The sequence below is a fragment of the Hippoglossus hippoglossus genome, chromosome 7, assembly GCF_009819705.1.
Source record: "Hippoglossus hippoglossus isolate fHipHip1 chromosome 7, fHipHip1.pri, whole genome shotgun sequence".
In the NCBI taxonomy this organism is placed as follows: domain Eukaryota; kingdom Metazoa; phylum Chordata; class Actinopteri; order Pleuronectiformes; family Pleuronectidae; genus Hippoglossus; species Hippoglossus hippoglossus.
In genome coordinates this window covers 10,418,139-10,433,771 of record NC_047157.1, presented here as the reverse complement: position 1 = coordinate 10,433,771, position 15,633 = coordinate 10,418,139, and the positions used below count along the sequence as shown (strand labels likewise).

At 42.1% G+C, this 15,633-nt stretch overlaps 1 protein-coding gene across 2 annotated transcripts in view; it reads right to left on the bottom strand.

The window, feature by feature from the left end:
* sema3b (sema domain, immunoglobulin domain (Ig), short basic domain, secreted, (semaphorin) 3B) overlaps nt 1-15,633 on the bottom strand; it is a 77,510-nt gene that overhangs the window by 16,978 nt on the left and 44,899 nt on the right. For both annotated transcript variants that reach the window (XM_034590641.1, XM_034590642.1), the window contains exons 2-4: nt 8,453-8,964; nt 4,665-4,822; nt 3,476-3,538 (exon numbers count right to left, since the gene is read on the bottom strand). In XM_034590641.1, coding sequence (XP_034446532.1) covers nt 3,476-3,538; nt 4,665-4,822; nt 8,453-8,630 — 399 coding nt within the window. In that variant the 5' untranslated portion in view covers nt 8,631-8,964. The remainder of the gene's footprint in view (nt 1-3,475; nt 3,539-4,664; nt 4,823-8,452; nt 8,965-15,633) is intronic.

The window sequence follows — 15,633 nt, the reverse complement described above, 5'->3', positions numbered from 1 at the left end:
GCTGCTGGAAAAGATGTGAATGTTACTGGACTCACAGACAAGCGAGCTTTTGATTCTTTCATTAGCTGAGAATAATGTACCTTTTGACTAAGATGTGATGATTATCAATGCGCCTCTCTTCTTTTAAATACTGGTTGATTGTTAATGGAGAAAGTATGAAAAATGGCTGCTCCCATGACAACATAAACACACAATCGATCATCTCCGTAGGTTTAAACAGGGCTCTGGCTGTACAGGGCTCTACAGTGTCGGACTAATTGTCTGGCAGAACTTTCAACTGTTTACTGTTAACTGTGTCTGTGTTTGTGAGTCTGGTGGGTGTGTGAATAATGATGTGTTCATTACACGTCTTTATGAGGGCAACCATTAGACATATCACACACCTCAAACCTATATCTAAGCTGCTTTCAGACATGCCCCTGATGAGGGCCGATGCCGGTGGTGATGTGGTGTACACAAAACAAGTGATCTCCACACTGGAATTAATACATGATACTGCGCCACCCTTATCACCTGAACTTGCCGAAAATTGGTGTTGTTGTGAAGGCACCTGATCGCAGAATCTCCTGCTATATTGTAATTTTGAGAAAGGCAAACTCCAAAGAAAGTCAAGACCCGAATGTTCTGAAAACGGCTCCACTTAGTATCTTGCCCACTTCTTTCTTTGTGTATATGTACAGCATGTTAGTAGGTTAATAGGATGGAAAAGGGTGTTCCGCTGTATTTAGATTAAAAAGACAACATTGTTTCATGGAGAGGAATAAACAAATACATACAGAGGGTAAAGGTCTGAGAAAACATATGTTTCCCAGAGACCAAATAAATAGGAACTACTGAGAGAGCATGGGAAGAGCGGAGGACTGAGAGAAAGTTAGGAGAGAGGGAGAGGAGAGATCCAGTGGGGGAGAGAGATGTTGGCCTCTTCCTCTAGAGAAACACACTTCTCTGTAATTAGGGTCAACAGTGTGAGGTCGTCTCAGTTCTCAGTGTGTGGGTGAGTGTTAAGAACAAGAGGGGAGCGATTGTTTAACAAAGGATAAGAATAATATCTCACTGGCCAGAGAGGCAGGCACAACGACTGACCAGAGGAAAACTGCTTTCAATGCAATATCTGACTTCAAAGTTTCAACAAACTTTTATTTTACTTTCTTATCGTGTTCTCTCTCCATCCCTCCATCCCTTCTTCCTCTGGAGCAATTTCTCTAATTCTCTCACCACTCGCCGTCTCGTGCTGTTACTCTCGCTTTCAAGCACACACAAACGGGACACACACACAAACGGGACACACACAAATGGGACACACGCACACACACCCAGACAGACTCCTGGTCAGGTGAAACTGGAGCCTGCAGTATTGTATGAATGGAGCTCGTTGTCTGTCTGCTACAGCTGTGTAATCAGACGGAGGGGTTGTTGTACACACACACACACACACACACACACACACACACACACACACACACACACACTGGATACATAGCTACATAAAGAAATGTAGATTACATGGTCAAACGAAAGACCGTAAACACAATAAACAGTATGGAGACAAATTTGTGACATATGTGTGCATACTGATGACAAACACACACACACACACACACACACACACACACACACACACTCACACACTCACACTCACTCACACACACACACACACACACAGACTTAGCATTGACTTAGCTAATTGTGTGTGTGATATAATCCTGGGTGGTCTATAGGCTCTTTGTGGCCTCTGCACATCGGTCATTGAAGCCACGCCTGCTCGGCGCAGACTCCATCCACATACAGAAGATCACATTTAGAAACATAATCAGCACATGCAGTATTTACTCGACGTATTCTTAGTAACTAAAAAAGTTTCTTTTCTGTAGATCAAAATAGAAAGTCTGTTTCTGGCAGCTGACACAAAGAACCAAGAGCAGAAGCATATGGCACGTGTTGATATATATACGTTGGCACTGTGCTCACAGTGTTACAGTAGGTCAAGAGTCTAGTGCAAGCAGTAAAGAAACCGGGTTACTTTTTATGAGACTTTTTAAATTCTAATTTCGTGCCATGTCTTGTATCATTTCTTTATGATGCTCCTGTGCATCATGCAACAACACCCTTAAAAGGAGATATAACCTCAGCAATGGCCTCCTTGTGAAATTAAGTTTAAACTCACTGCGACCTCATGTAACATATATTTGTAGTAAGGTGGTTATCAGATACACTTTCTATCTCTGACTTCATTTTGGAACCGAAGCTTCTTTACAGTACTTTGAGAGTGTTAATGATACAAGCTGGTCTCCTGGAATACAGATCATGTACATCTAGAAGATATAAGAAGTATTTAAAGCAGAAAAAGAACGTTGGCAATCTTGAGAATGATGTCACAACATTATGAGAAGAAAGGCACGATATTAGTAGAAGAAATTTCCAATTTCCTCGAAGTTTGTATGGTTCATCCTTGCAAAATCTTTTCAAAGTCCTGATACTTATGATAATGTGGTGCTGATGACCAAAAGATGAAGTAATGGCTGTTTGTGAAACTTATAATAAAGTATAACTTCACCAGATGCACCACATTTCTTATTTGAATGCAGGAGACAGGCTGATATCCCCCCTCTAAAATGATCCAAATCTCAGATTTTTTTCCCCTTCCTGCTCTGTCGTACGTATTAACATGACATTGAAGAAATCATTTTCCTGGATAAAGCCACTGAACAATGAGCGATTGCAAAATGCTGCGGAAAAACCCGATTGCCTCTGGCTCAGCATCAAACTGAGCAGATCTCAGTCAGATAGGGCTTAAAGCAAACAGATGAAGAGGAGGTGATCTCACCACAGGGCAGGTCCAACTGTAGGAGTGTTGCACCTATTATTACATGTTTAAATGTGGTACTTGTGTCTTGTGATGACTCCCATGACTCCAGTGGATTAAAAGGTACCATTGTGTTGGGCTGGGTAGGAGTGGACAGTTCACTTCCTCCACGAGGAGCTCCTCAGTCCTCTTATTAACACCGACCCAGACATATGATATTCACTTCCTACTTCCTATCTCCTGACATCCACAGTGCACGCTATCTTCTGCCACATCTACAGTGATATTGACTATTTTACCAGAGATCATGTATTTATCTTCAGTTGTGTATGACATGTCATTTTTCTATGTACCAATCAGAATTTGACAAAATCTCATTATATTCAATACTATAGAGACAAATTCATTAATAAATATACTGATATTATGGAATGTCTAATATAATACATAGAAAGAAGATTTGTTTTTTTATATCTTAACTTTGGTTAGTAATTTTTGAAGTCTTCAGATTTTACACTGGTATGGTTTCTCTTTTATTTTCAATCCAACATCACCATCACAAGCATTTTCAGGACACATACGCCTGCTGACTTCAGTTAAGAAGAATAACACAGAGTGTGAACTGGATTAGGGTGTAGATAAAGTGAGTAAGAGTAAAGTACAGAGACTTACAGTGATATCCTTTCCAGCCCAGTTACACTCCTCCCTCCAGTCGACAGGGGCAGGCCAGTAGATCTGGAACACAGCAGATAAGGGTCATATGATTCTGTTGCTCAAATCTGATTATCTGGATTCAATTTACTCATTTCAAATTTGCTTCATGTATATTTGGAGAGTAACTTTTATGAACCAACACAAGTGTTTGTCACTTCTAAATTGATAATGTGGCCTTCAGCATGGTACTAGAAGGATAAAGTTAGGGTCTCTTCATACTTTCATTGAAATTGCTCTTTCTCTCCCTCACCTGTCTTCTTCCTCCCCTCTCATCCACCTCACTGAACTACAGCTTTGGCTGTGGTGACTATGAACACAAGGTCATAAATCCAACTCAAACATACACGTAAAACCAACAGCGGTTTTACTTCTAACGCACCAAACATGTAATTTACTCCCCACAGCTGCACTGTATTCTGCTTCTATAGCTGTGGGTTCTCTGTGTTTCTATACAGTGAAGTGCACTTGGTGATTTTGTCAGTGTGGATCTTTCTATAAACGTCTGTTCTGAACCACAGTGCACAGACGTCTGCATGGGCGTCCTTCTGTAACTTAAAACAACTTCCACCTAGTACAAAGGCAATTTAGTTATCAATCACAGCACTTTTTGGATGAATGTTCTCTTTTCATCTCTGTTCCCCTCTTTGATTTTCTACCCTTCTCTATTAATGCCACATTTCTCTTTCTCCCCTTCTTCCACGTGAGGCCACTCGCTTGAGTAGTCTCATATGTGCGAGCATGTTCATGTTCAAAGGGGAATGTTCATAAAAAGGGCATCTATACCTTTGTATCTTTCTGCACCAGTTCACATGAAAACAAACTTGTGGGGCATGTGGTGCCTGACCGTGATCACAACAGTATCAAATGATTCATAGGAAACAGGAAATATGGCACTGATTATAAATGAGAGCCACTTCCTGATTTCCATCTTATGGTTTGAAATTAGCACAAATTAAAGTCACGAGATTATTAAATAATAGAGACACATAAGGTCACTAATAAGAGTACAGTTGAGCTATAATGTAATTCGGTGAATTGCCAAGAAAGATAAAGTCCGTTCATTATGCTTTGTTTTAATGCACTTCAATAACTGCTGAGTCACAGGCAACACCCATAATCTCGTCAGTAGATGCTGTTTGGGATCCACCTTGTGCTCCTGCTTGGCGATGTTGTCCAGCGAGAGGGACAGCAGGAAGTTCTTGGCCCCGACGAAGAGACGGCCTCTTTCTTCATCCAGCAGCAGAGCACTGAAGCAGCAGGAACGCTCGAGCTCGTACCGGCGCACACCATGGAACTGCTGCAACTCTGAAATCAGAACAGATGTACGGAACTATAAAGGGTGGGGGGGGGGGGGTTTCAGTCCTGTTAAATGTGGTACACTGACCGCTTCCAGTTTATGATTGACTTCGGATATTTCATTGTTGTAATGGTTCCCTGCGACGCCCACACAGCAGATTAGATTCTAAGTATTGGATGTCAGTGTGACTGTGAATATGCTACGGCTCATTTATGCTAAACGTTAGATACATATACACAACAGGACAGAGCTTTATGTCCTTACCCTGTGTTCAATTCGTCCATATTTGTGCACATCCTCTGAAGCTTATGGCAGCAGATGAAACAGACGAACTGGAGAGGTACCACCAGACATTGTGGGGTGTAGAACAGCCAATAGTTCAAATGAGACGACCATTGGACACGAGAATGGAATTTTAACAATGGCAGAACTTACCAACTCCCAAGAGTTTGGAAACTGGTAAGGGATTACAGGCATCTATCTGCCTGAGCATTTGTATTTCTTTCTTAAGCGGAACCGTGTCACAACCACTGTCAGTCTGGTCACTGCAGATTAATTTCCAACCTACGATCAACCTCTTAGAATCAGAAAGTCAAGAACACAATCTCTGATATTGTTTTGTCTTTACTGAAGAGACAAGTAACAGTAAACCAATGTCCTGAGAAAAATTTTAAAGAATCAGAGCTAAAACAAACTCAAGTAATCAGAGTGATCAGATCCGAATTGGCCACTGGGCTACAACATGCCATGTGGTTGATAAAGAAGAATACCGTTTCATTTGAGAGTTTAAAGACCATTTCTGATCTGTGTCCCAAGGCCAGGACAAAATCCTCTGTCAGCAATGACTATATTGGTTTCAATGGGGGAAATGGTGTCATTGCTGTTTCCAAACTGGCAAGAACAAGTCCAAGGGAACAGTGCCCAGGAAAATTCAGCTTGTATTTGTAAACTTATGCTCTAATAGTTACACCAGTGGAAAAAAAAAACAGTGCTCTTGGCCTGAGAAGCTGAAAAAATAAAGTGTCTGCATCCTCCCCTGCTGGCCTGGCTTAAACCGAGTGCTCAGGAAAGAAATGACACAGGCCTTTGCTTAGACATTTAAATGGCTTTATTAGTCTTCCATTGTTCTAATGTGAATTTATAACTTTAATTAAGTCCCAGACACCACCCAAAGCCGCCTGCATGACATCAGGGACTTTAGTTCTACTGCCCTTGTTTTATATAAACGTGCCATTTTCAGCAAATGTGTTATTACTCAGCACTGTACTGTTGTGACCATAAAATCTGAGGCCCAAAGAAGAAACATGATTAAAAATGACTTATACGCCAGGTGCCATGAGCCAAGTAAATTCTAAGTTAACAACTTCTAAATGAATTAAAATGGCTTTGTGTTTGTTAAGTTTGCTGCGATGTAAGTTTTTACAACAAAGAGACATTAGCAGGTTTAGAGATTATTTGTGGCAGACTATATTATTAAATATTTATTATTTATATATATTGTTACTGAATACCTTTAAATTAGATTATTCATGGTAACCTACACCATTATACTCTCAAAAATCTTGCTGATATAATGCTGCATAATACAATCAGCAAGGTAAATTGAACTCGTTTGCTCCTAAGCTGAATTATGCTTAGTTAGCATGTCATTATAATTACCCAGTTGTCATGTTCATAACTTCCCAATGTTGTCATGTTGATTTTTAACATGCAAAATCTAGCATGTTAGTATAGAGAGTCAAAGTCATGCCATCATATCGGGGCTCGCCTCTGTTCCATCACATTCTGTAACTCAATGCAATGTCAAATTCAACATTTCATTCATCAACCTTTCAAAAGCTATGAAGTGTGCTCCTGGGGTTTAGTGGCCATATTACAAAACAAACCAACAGCCCTTACAACTGTTTCTTTTAAGAAATTGAAGCCTTCATTAATTTAGTTAAATTAAGTTAAATGGTTCTGTGAGCAACTCTCTCCAATGATAAAACTACAGACATGGCAGCACAAGTACTTTCATCACTGTACCTCAGTTTTGTTCATATAAAACTCACCAACACACAGTTTTTTAGCTTTCAACTTTCTCGTTGTAATCTTCTGCTGTCTAATGATCGCGCTGGTCTGCTCTGCTCTTTTTACAGACATGTCACGACCCCTCAACTGATCTAAAGGTTAATCAACTACAATGGATAATAATTACAGATAGTGTCACTACTATGTTAGCAGTATAATACATGCTAATGTTTAGGATGTAATGGCAATATTTTAGCATGATAATGTTCTTATATGTATCATGTTGTTTTCAAATAATGATATTGGCATGCTTTAATGCTAATAATACAGTCAGACAGGCAGACTGTGGTTGACACAATTGTTATCCCTTAACCTGCACTGCTAAATGAGCCATACACTACTCCCCTGGGACTTGAAAGTCAATGTAAACAGTTATATTAATGACATACCCACTTGCACATTTTTGTGACATTACATAGCCTATTACTGAAGGACTTATTCAATTAAAATAGTAAATGATCCTAGAGTGAAGTTGTTGATTAACCAGGCACATCTGATGCTCAGCAGTACCGGGTAACAGACAGATGTTCTTAGCTGTGTTTCTGTTTTACTGCATAAAACCAATGTTATTTCAGTGCTGTATGATGGATCTCTTTTAGTCCTTCATGTGTCAACCAGAACTAAAATATTGTGCTGGCTTCCAAACCTGACTGCTACATGTTCAGATGAAATTAAAGGGCGCACATATCTCGGCTGGATAGATGGCCTCCAGCCTCATGTCCTTGGTGAGTTAGTTCAGCCAGTAACTGCCAGCATTCAGTGATGGAACACATCCCTGGTTTATGTGGTTATGCTTTGCACTGAGCTACATTCTGCAAACTCACAAAACTTTAGATGAAACACAATACCATTCCTCAGTGTGTACGCTGTTTGTGTGTGTGTGTGTGTGTCTGTGTGTGTGGCTGCCACAAATTACGCTTGGCTACTGTTCAGGCCTGTTTACTTTGAAAAGCGATATGGTTGAACATCTCATGAAGCTGTGTGTTTGTGTATGTGTGTAGGCTTGGTTTTATATCCTGGGGACCTGAACCTAAATACACACTGATTCACAGGGACTTGTGTCATTGTGGGGACAAACATTTAGGTTTCTACAAAAACTTAGGTAGAGGCCACTTTTTGGCGGTTGGGACTTGGCTTTAGAGTTAGAAATATTGTATTGTGATTGTTAAGGTTGTAGTAAGGAGTTAAGGAATGTGGAAAACCAACGAGTTTACTGTACTACAAGTACCTTAAAGAAATCCATAGCTTTTTTGGGCAGTGGAGACATAAACCTCTTTTACACCAAAATAAGCAGGTATATGCAGGTTTTTTAAATGCAGCTATTGGCCAGGAGAGGAGTTTGCCTCTCTGTTTTTATTCCCCCGGAGCGTCTTGCTAACATCAAGAAGGCACCGAAAGCTGAGTCTACTGCAGAGTCATTTGACCCGGGAGTGAATGCCAATTGAATCTATTCCCATTGCAGACATAAGCCAGATGTTAGTGGGTTTTTTGACCAGCGAAAAAGGGGTTATGGACTCATTCCTGTGTGCAAACAAAATTTCCCTCCTTCAGAAAGCTTTGGTTCTTACCTTTGTATGAGAGCTTCATGCGTGGTGAGGAGGATGAGGAGGAGGTGGAAGAAGAGGAGGATGAAGATGAAGTGCGGGTCGTGGTGCTGGAGGACGCGTGGGCGGCAGCCAGTCCCAGCAGGAAGAGAGAGCTGCAGGTGACCATCATGGCCGCCATCATCATCATCATGGTCATCATCTTGACACGTTGAGAGCAAGCGCCTTTCTTTCAACGGCTGCAGTGGCTGTTAGCCTGTAAAGTGATTGTTTGGTAGTTTGTAGTTTTTGTCCTTGATTTCACTGACCATTAATGTCCAATTACTTTCAGCTAGTTTTGTTTTAGTTTTTTATGTTCGACCTTTTGGAGTTTCAGTCTCCGGTCTTCCTTCTTAGCGTTCAGTGTAATCTTCACAATGGCCTCCTTGCTTCTCAAGAGTTTGTTTTGGTATATCCAGTGCTCCTCCGTGAAAGACGACCGAGTTCACCTCTCACATTCAAAATGGGACCAAGACGTCACACATGGAAATCGTAACCTAAAAATAGAGACAGAAAGGGAGAGGATTTAGAAATGGACATCACAAGCATTTGTTTGGTTGTGCCAAGGATGCCACTACGCACACACACACACACACACACACACACACACACACACACACACACACACACACACACACACACACACACACACACACACACACACACACACACACACACACACACAAACACAGACGTCTGAAGTTTATTTAGTCAGAGGCAGATTGATGCCTCTGCCAGGCTGAGTAAATGCCAACCTCCATTGTGGCAACACCACTATAATCCCTTCACATTACAGCAAGACATAAGGGTGTATCCAAAACACACACACACACACACACACACACACACACACACACACACAGACCATGGTGATGAAGACTGTGTATGTGTGATAGAGATATGCCAAGCCATGCACAATATCTGTGTCTGTGGCACTGCCAACTCAGAGTGGCTTCCCCCTCTCTCTCTCTCCCTCTCCCTCTCTCTTCTGCTCGCTCACACTCCCTCGCTCCCTCCGCACTGGCAGAAGGTGTCACCAGATGAGATCTCTTCATCGCCGAGGACTGATGAGACGACAGTGATGTGGATGGATGAGTGCATCGGCTCTGAACAGAAAGTCACTTGTGAGCGAGTCTGGCAGCACACAGCCAAAGACTGTTGGCTTTTGTAATGAGATTTGGTGTCAATATTGAATTACACAGTAATCAATAAACAACATTACAAGTTATTCAAAGGTTCACAATGTTTGTTTTTTTTTATAAATGTGGTTTACACGTGGCTTCCACTGCAGTCTCTGTTTGTGAGTGTGCGGGGACTTTTAGCACAGAGGACAGAAAAAGAATCTCTATAAAGTTAACTGAGAGTCCGATTTAAAGGGACAGATTTCTTATTGTTTCGGGAAAAATCCCCAATAAGCGGGTGTCTCTGTTGTGAGTGTGTCGCTGTAAGCCACAACTCTGCCACAGGAGCAGTAATGAGGTTACTGCCTCATAAGCCTAAATGTAATATAAACATAGTGTCATAAAAAGCTTGCACGGGGACACACACCTCTCTTTCAGTACTTCGGACTCTGCGGTCAGCAGGAACAATAAAGCCTTTGAGTAGAAACAGTCTCCTTTATTCTATTACACCTCACAGTTGGCACTGAGTCAGGAACAAGCAGACTGTCTGTTTTTCTCCCTTTTCACTTTCAGTCTGTTTCTTCCAGCCCATCTAACAATGTGCCCCTCTCCGTAAAATCAACTGCCCTGTCAAATTCAGGCGTAACTCTACCCTTTTTCTTTCTTTATATGGTATTTTTCAACCATGAGGCTTGAGAATACTGACGATGGACCAACAGCAGCCTAAATGTGCAACACTTTCACGGTCAAGGAGCTAAAACACTAGGAACAGGAGCCGATTTTCAAATGATCTCTCAAATCGGCGCAAGTATGCAACCGTTATCCACAACCTGAAACCATATGGGCTGGATGCAGTGTGCGCTTGGACCTCTGGTGACAGGAATGCACTGACACCCTGCTGCCATAGTCTCAACTGAGCTGATACTGTGTTAAACCAGAAGTTAATGTAACATCTGCAATAATATATAGCCCATTGGATGGCCCACAAGATGTCGCCTATAAGCACTGTGGCTCAGGGGGTAGAAAGGGTCCTCCACTAATTTGTTAGTTAATTGGTTTCCTGTTGTATAACACTTTGTATTTTATCCCTTGTTTTCTTGCTGTGCAGCAGCTTGTACTTTGTGTTGAAAAGTGCTCCACAAATAAAGTTATTATTATAAATAAGAAGGTCGGTAGTTCGATCCCCAGCTCCTTTAGTCTGCATTCTGAAGTGTCCTTAGCCACTGTATGAACGTGTGATTGGCTGATAAGACTGGAAAACAGCATAGCCCATTTATTAAGAGTAAAAATGATAACTGTGCATATTCTAACAATGGAGAAACTCTAGATGTCCTGACTTGGACTGGCGGTTGGTGATCGAGCTCTGACAGAAGTGCAGTTTTCATGTGGTCTTTAAAAAAAGTTTTCAGTTAAATCCCCATTCATTTCAAGTTGGCACATTTTTACACCAGTGTCAGAATTTCAAAAAACCACAGAAAGCTGCAGTGTTCACTTTTAGGCACATGCGAAACTGAAACACACAAAGATGAGAGTATATGCACACAAACTCTGCACTCACAGACCAGGCTGTTGGCACAGAGTTTTATAAATAATGGAGCTATTGAGGCGTGGAGACAGGAGAGCTCTCATAAGCTCACGGCTCCCAGGCCACAACACAACAGGACAGTGCTGAACAGGAGCATCAACTCCCACATATACCCTGCAGTATGACACACACACACACACACACTCAGGAATGGACAAAAGCCCAAATGCAAGCCTTGATGGGCACAGAACCTGCCATCCTCTGCCACAACTCACTGTTTCAGCAGCGCACAAAGAGGTGTTGTAGGGTTTGAATGGCAAGGGCTGCTGCTACAGCTCTGGACGACTAAAAAACGATCAACGATCAACGTGACAGAAGTTCTCATATCTGGACAAATGTACATTAAAGTGTGTTTGTTTGTGTGAGGTCAGAAAAAGAAGGCGAGGCTGTGTGTGTGTTTTCACGGTTCTGCACTGAGGTGCAAAGATGATGCAGTAATTTAAAGAAAAGGACGTCAGTGCTCTTGTCAGCTGCAGCGCGGTGACACACAACAGAAACACTCACGCACAATGTACGTCACAGTCCCCGGGAGTGACAAGGGCAGCAGTGAAGCCCTACACTCCTGTCTGCTGCTATAAAAGGAACGAGCGTCCCATTGTTCCTTGGAGTCTCCCCAAGCTCTGTGTGTGTGTGCCTGTGTGTGTCTGTGTGTGTGTGTGTGTGTGTGTGTGTGTGTGTGTGTGTGTGTGTGTGTGTGTGTGTGTCCTCTAAATCATCATGAGTTGAAGAGGCCATTGATGTTCCTCGCCTCATTCCAGAGTCTAAGCAGAACACTCACACACAAACACACACAGGTTTGTGCAGCTTAGGATTGTGCACTGACTTTAATTTATTGTGGGCAGCCTAGACAAAAACCTTATCCTTAACCTAAACCATTACCAATTTATACCTAACCACAATCCACATCTTACACCTAAACTAAACCAGGAGCTCTAATGAGTTTATCCTCATCAGGACTGAACTACTGGTCCTGACAAGGTCAGTGTTTAAGACCCTTAAGAGGTAACACAAATTAGTGCACACACATTAACAATATATTCATGAGTGCAATAATCCTCACATAAACTGCTGTACCTCAACACTTAGATCAGCAAGGAAGCACACACACGCACACACACACACGCACACGCACACACACACACACACACATCCAAGAATACACAAACTCCATAATGCATCTTAATAAAAAGCCATTGGACCCGCTGACACTTGCATTCAGTTCAGCATCAATAGACACAGAGCGGGGCATGCCAAGAGGGAGTGGATTAAAAATAAAGAGAAAGACAGAGAGAGACAGATTCCTGTGGGGGGGGGGGCATACAAAGCGTTCCGCCTGCAGGGTGAGTCGGGCTTTTCAGAGTGAGGTTAGAGTGCAACACTGCAGTACAGCCTGCAATAATGAGGGAATGTATATCAGTAGTTTAACCTGTAGCCCTCCACTACCACAGGTTAGAGAGAAGAAGGGAGATAAAAAGACGCTGAGGGCCTGATGGGAATGACCCGTCAGAGAGAGAGATACCCAAGGAGGAGAGGAGAGAGAGAGGAAGGGGTGGAAGAAGCCATAAAGAACAGTGCTTTGAGGAATCATTGGAGGGTGATGAGGGCACTTTGGACAAAAAGAAGGAAGCAAGAAAAGTTAAATAAGATAGCGAGAGAGAGCAGAGACAAGGGCATTAAGAGAGTGGGAGAAGAATAGGGGAAACCACCCAAATAACAGAAAGAAAAGTGGGAAAGCATGAGACAATGAGATGGAGAAAGAAACTGTGGAGTGGTAAAAAAAGGTGCACGAAGCATCCCTCCATCCTGCACCTACTGATAAAAGAGCTGCACCAGAAAGTAAGAAAGGGGGACATTGGAAGGGAGGGAAAGAGAGGATGGAGAGGAAGAGAAAGCAAAAGGTTACGGCAGGAAAGAAAAGCGGGAGGGAGGACAAAGAATCAGAACAGGAGGGAGGGAGGACATTGTACAGTACCACTTCAGCTCTGCAGCTTGCCTGCATGCATACAGTCCCACGGAAGGAGAGAATGTATAGGAGGGAGGGATGGAGAAGAAAGCGAGCCAGGCGAGAGGTGATGGAGAGAAAGGAGCCAATTGTTTTGCCTGCAGGGAGAAAAGAGTTTCCCTGGCCTTCGACCAACAAGTCTGAGCCTCCCTGCGATGGAGAAATGAAAGTAAGGGAGGGAGGGATAGATTGAGGGATGAAGAGGAAGAATGAAGGGAGGGAGGGCTCGCAGCTTTACAAGAAGAAGAAAATGAAACAGAGGGTTGCTGGTGGCTTTCGCACCGGATTGTCAGGTGGGGGGGGGATTTGAGGAGAAGGACAATTAAATTTCATCATCCAGCACCTCAGGCAAAGTCCTAACATTGTTCTGCCCTGCTGGTCTGATTAAGGGGCGTTTTTGATGCATCTAAATATAAAATTACAAGCTGCAGAGCATTTCCTACTCTGAGACTATTCGTGGGTGGACCATTACGAGTGACCGACACAAACAGTGGAAGGAAAAAAAACACTTAACTGGCTAACTGGCAGTGTGTTTTCCTTTGCCTTACGTCATTTGCCTCGGAAGTTATAGCAGAAACGGGCAAACCCACAGCTAAAGCGGATATGACACAATTTAAGGGTGACCAAAATGAGGTTGAATAAAAATTGTGGATTTGAACATTGTTTGAGTCGTCTTTTAGATGTCTTGCTGAATAATTGTTCGATATTTTATCTGTTAATTCAAGTCAGCTCTGAGGGTGAGCCAGGTTACAACAAGCAGAGACAGAGAAACAGAAGGGAGGGTGAGATGGGTAATTTAATCACCTTTTGAATCCTTTTTAGATCCTTTTTGGATCCATTTATCAAATTATGTCATTTAAATAACAAGGGATGTCATGTGAAATCACTGGAACTGCACACATGAGTTTCACGCCACCAACAATTTTTGTAATTTATGGCTATTTGGGTTTAAGTCTATAAGTGTCTTTCTAAATCTGATGAGTATAATAAAACATGATTGTATAATATACTGTGTATCAAAATGCAAAGGCCTAATGTGAGCTATGAACAGTATTCATCACAATGTCAACACTGACCAGACGAACAAGCACATATTTTTAAAACGTTTGTGACACATTCATCTCAGTTTTAAGAATTTTACGGTCAAGGTTGGGAGTAACAACTAGTTTACTGTTGAGGAAAGTGCTGGTGTTCAGCATGTAATTGTGATGGGTAAGACTGGAAGGAAGAAAGCGTCCAGGGAATAAATGTGAGACTGTTCTCCACCTTAACATTTAAAGTATCGTGGAATTTTGATTCGTCTGTGATTTGTCAGTTCGCTGGCCTGATTTCCCCAAAAAAACAAAAAAACTTGAAAACAGAAACTTTTGATGTCCAGAGAAGAGCAAAAGAGAGATGTAGGTGATACTGGGAAGTGTGGCTGCACGTCAACACACTGCAGAGGGTTACTGACAAATCCGAGATAGGAACAGCAATAAAAAAAAAAAAGTAAAACTGAGGCACATCAAGCAAAGTCTGATTTCTAAAACAAATGCAGCTGTGACAGGATTATCTGCTCGAAGCATGAGAGGGTTTTGCTTATGTCCAGAAGAATGAGCTGAGCTGTGCCTCTGATAACTAGGAGAAGAAGCAAATGCTGATTGGGACAGACCACCAACTGAGGGAAGTAAGTACAGGGTCATATTCTATATCATGACTGTGTTAATATAGAAAGAACTCATAACTGCATTCATCATGCGAGGCAGAGCACAAGACTGAAGGTGAAAGTTGGAAACAAGCCTTTAAAGTGGTTTACACATGGAGAACATGAAGGTAAAAGCTCAGTCATATGAAGGTTCAGAAAAGAGCTCAAGAATAATCTCAATATCCACTGTAATGCAGCTTATAGATGTATGGACTTTTTTCAGTGGAGGGTCTTATGACAAAGCTATGGAGTAAATGAAAGTCACACACACACACACACACACACACACACACACACACACACACACACACACACACACACACACACACACACACACACACACACACACAAAGGAAAGTGACACAGCTAGAAGTGACTACAAGCCTTAATGGGATTTAAGGTAGAAAAAAACAAAGTGAGAAAGGGAAAGCAGAGACTCGGCTCTGAAGGAGCTGGAGAGGCTACAGCTCTCTGCTGGTTACTGGTATCCAGCCATCTGGCCCAGCATCATGAATGGAAAGTTTCCCAGCCTGCAAACCCATGGCTATAGCATTTGTTCTGTTTGGCTGAAATAATTTCAGTGGTCAAAGTCTGAATGGGGAAAAATGGAAGACGTGGAGTCAACCAGACTCATACTGCGCTGATGTCCACAGTGCAAAAGTTTCATCTGGATATCTCTTTGTCCGATCTTTATGTCAGTTCTGCCTGCACCGAGTGGAGAGAGGTGATTTAACTACTATTATTGTGGACATCTTGATATATTACAAAGAAGAA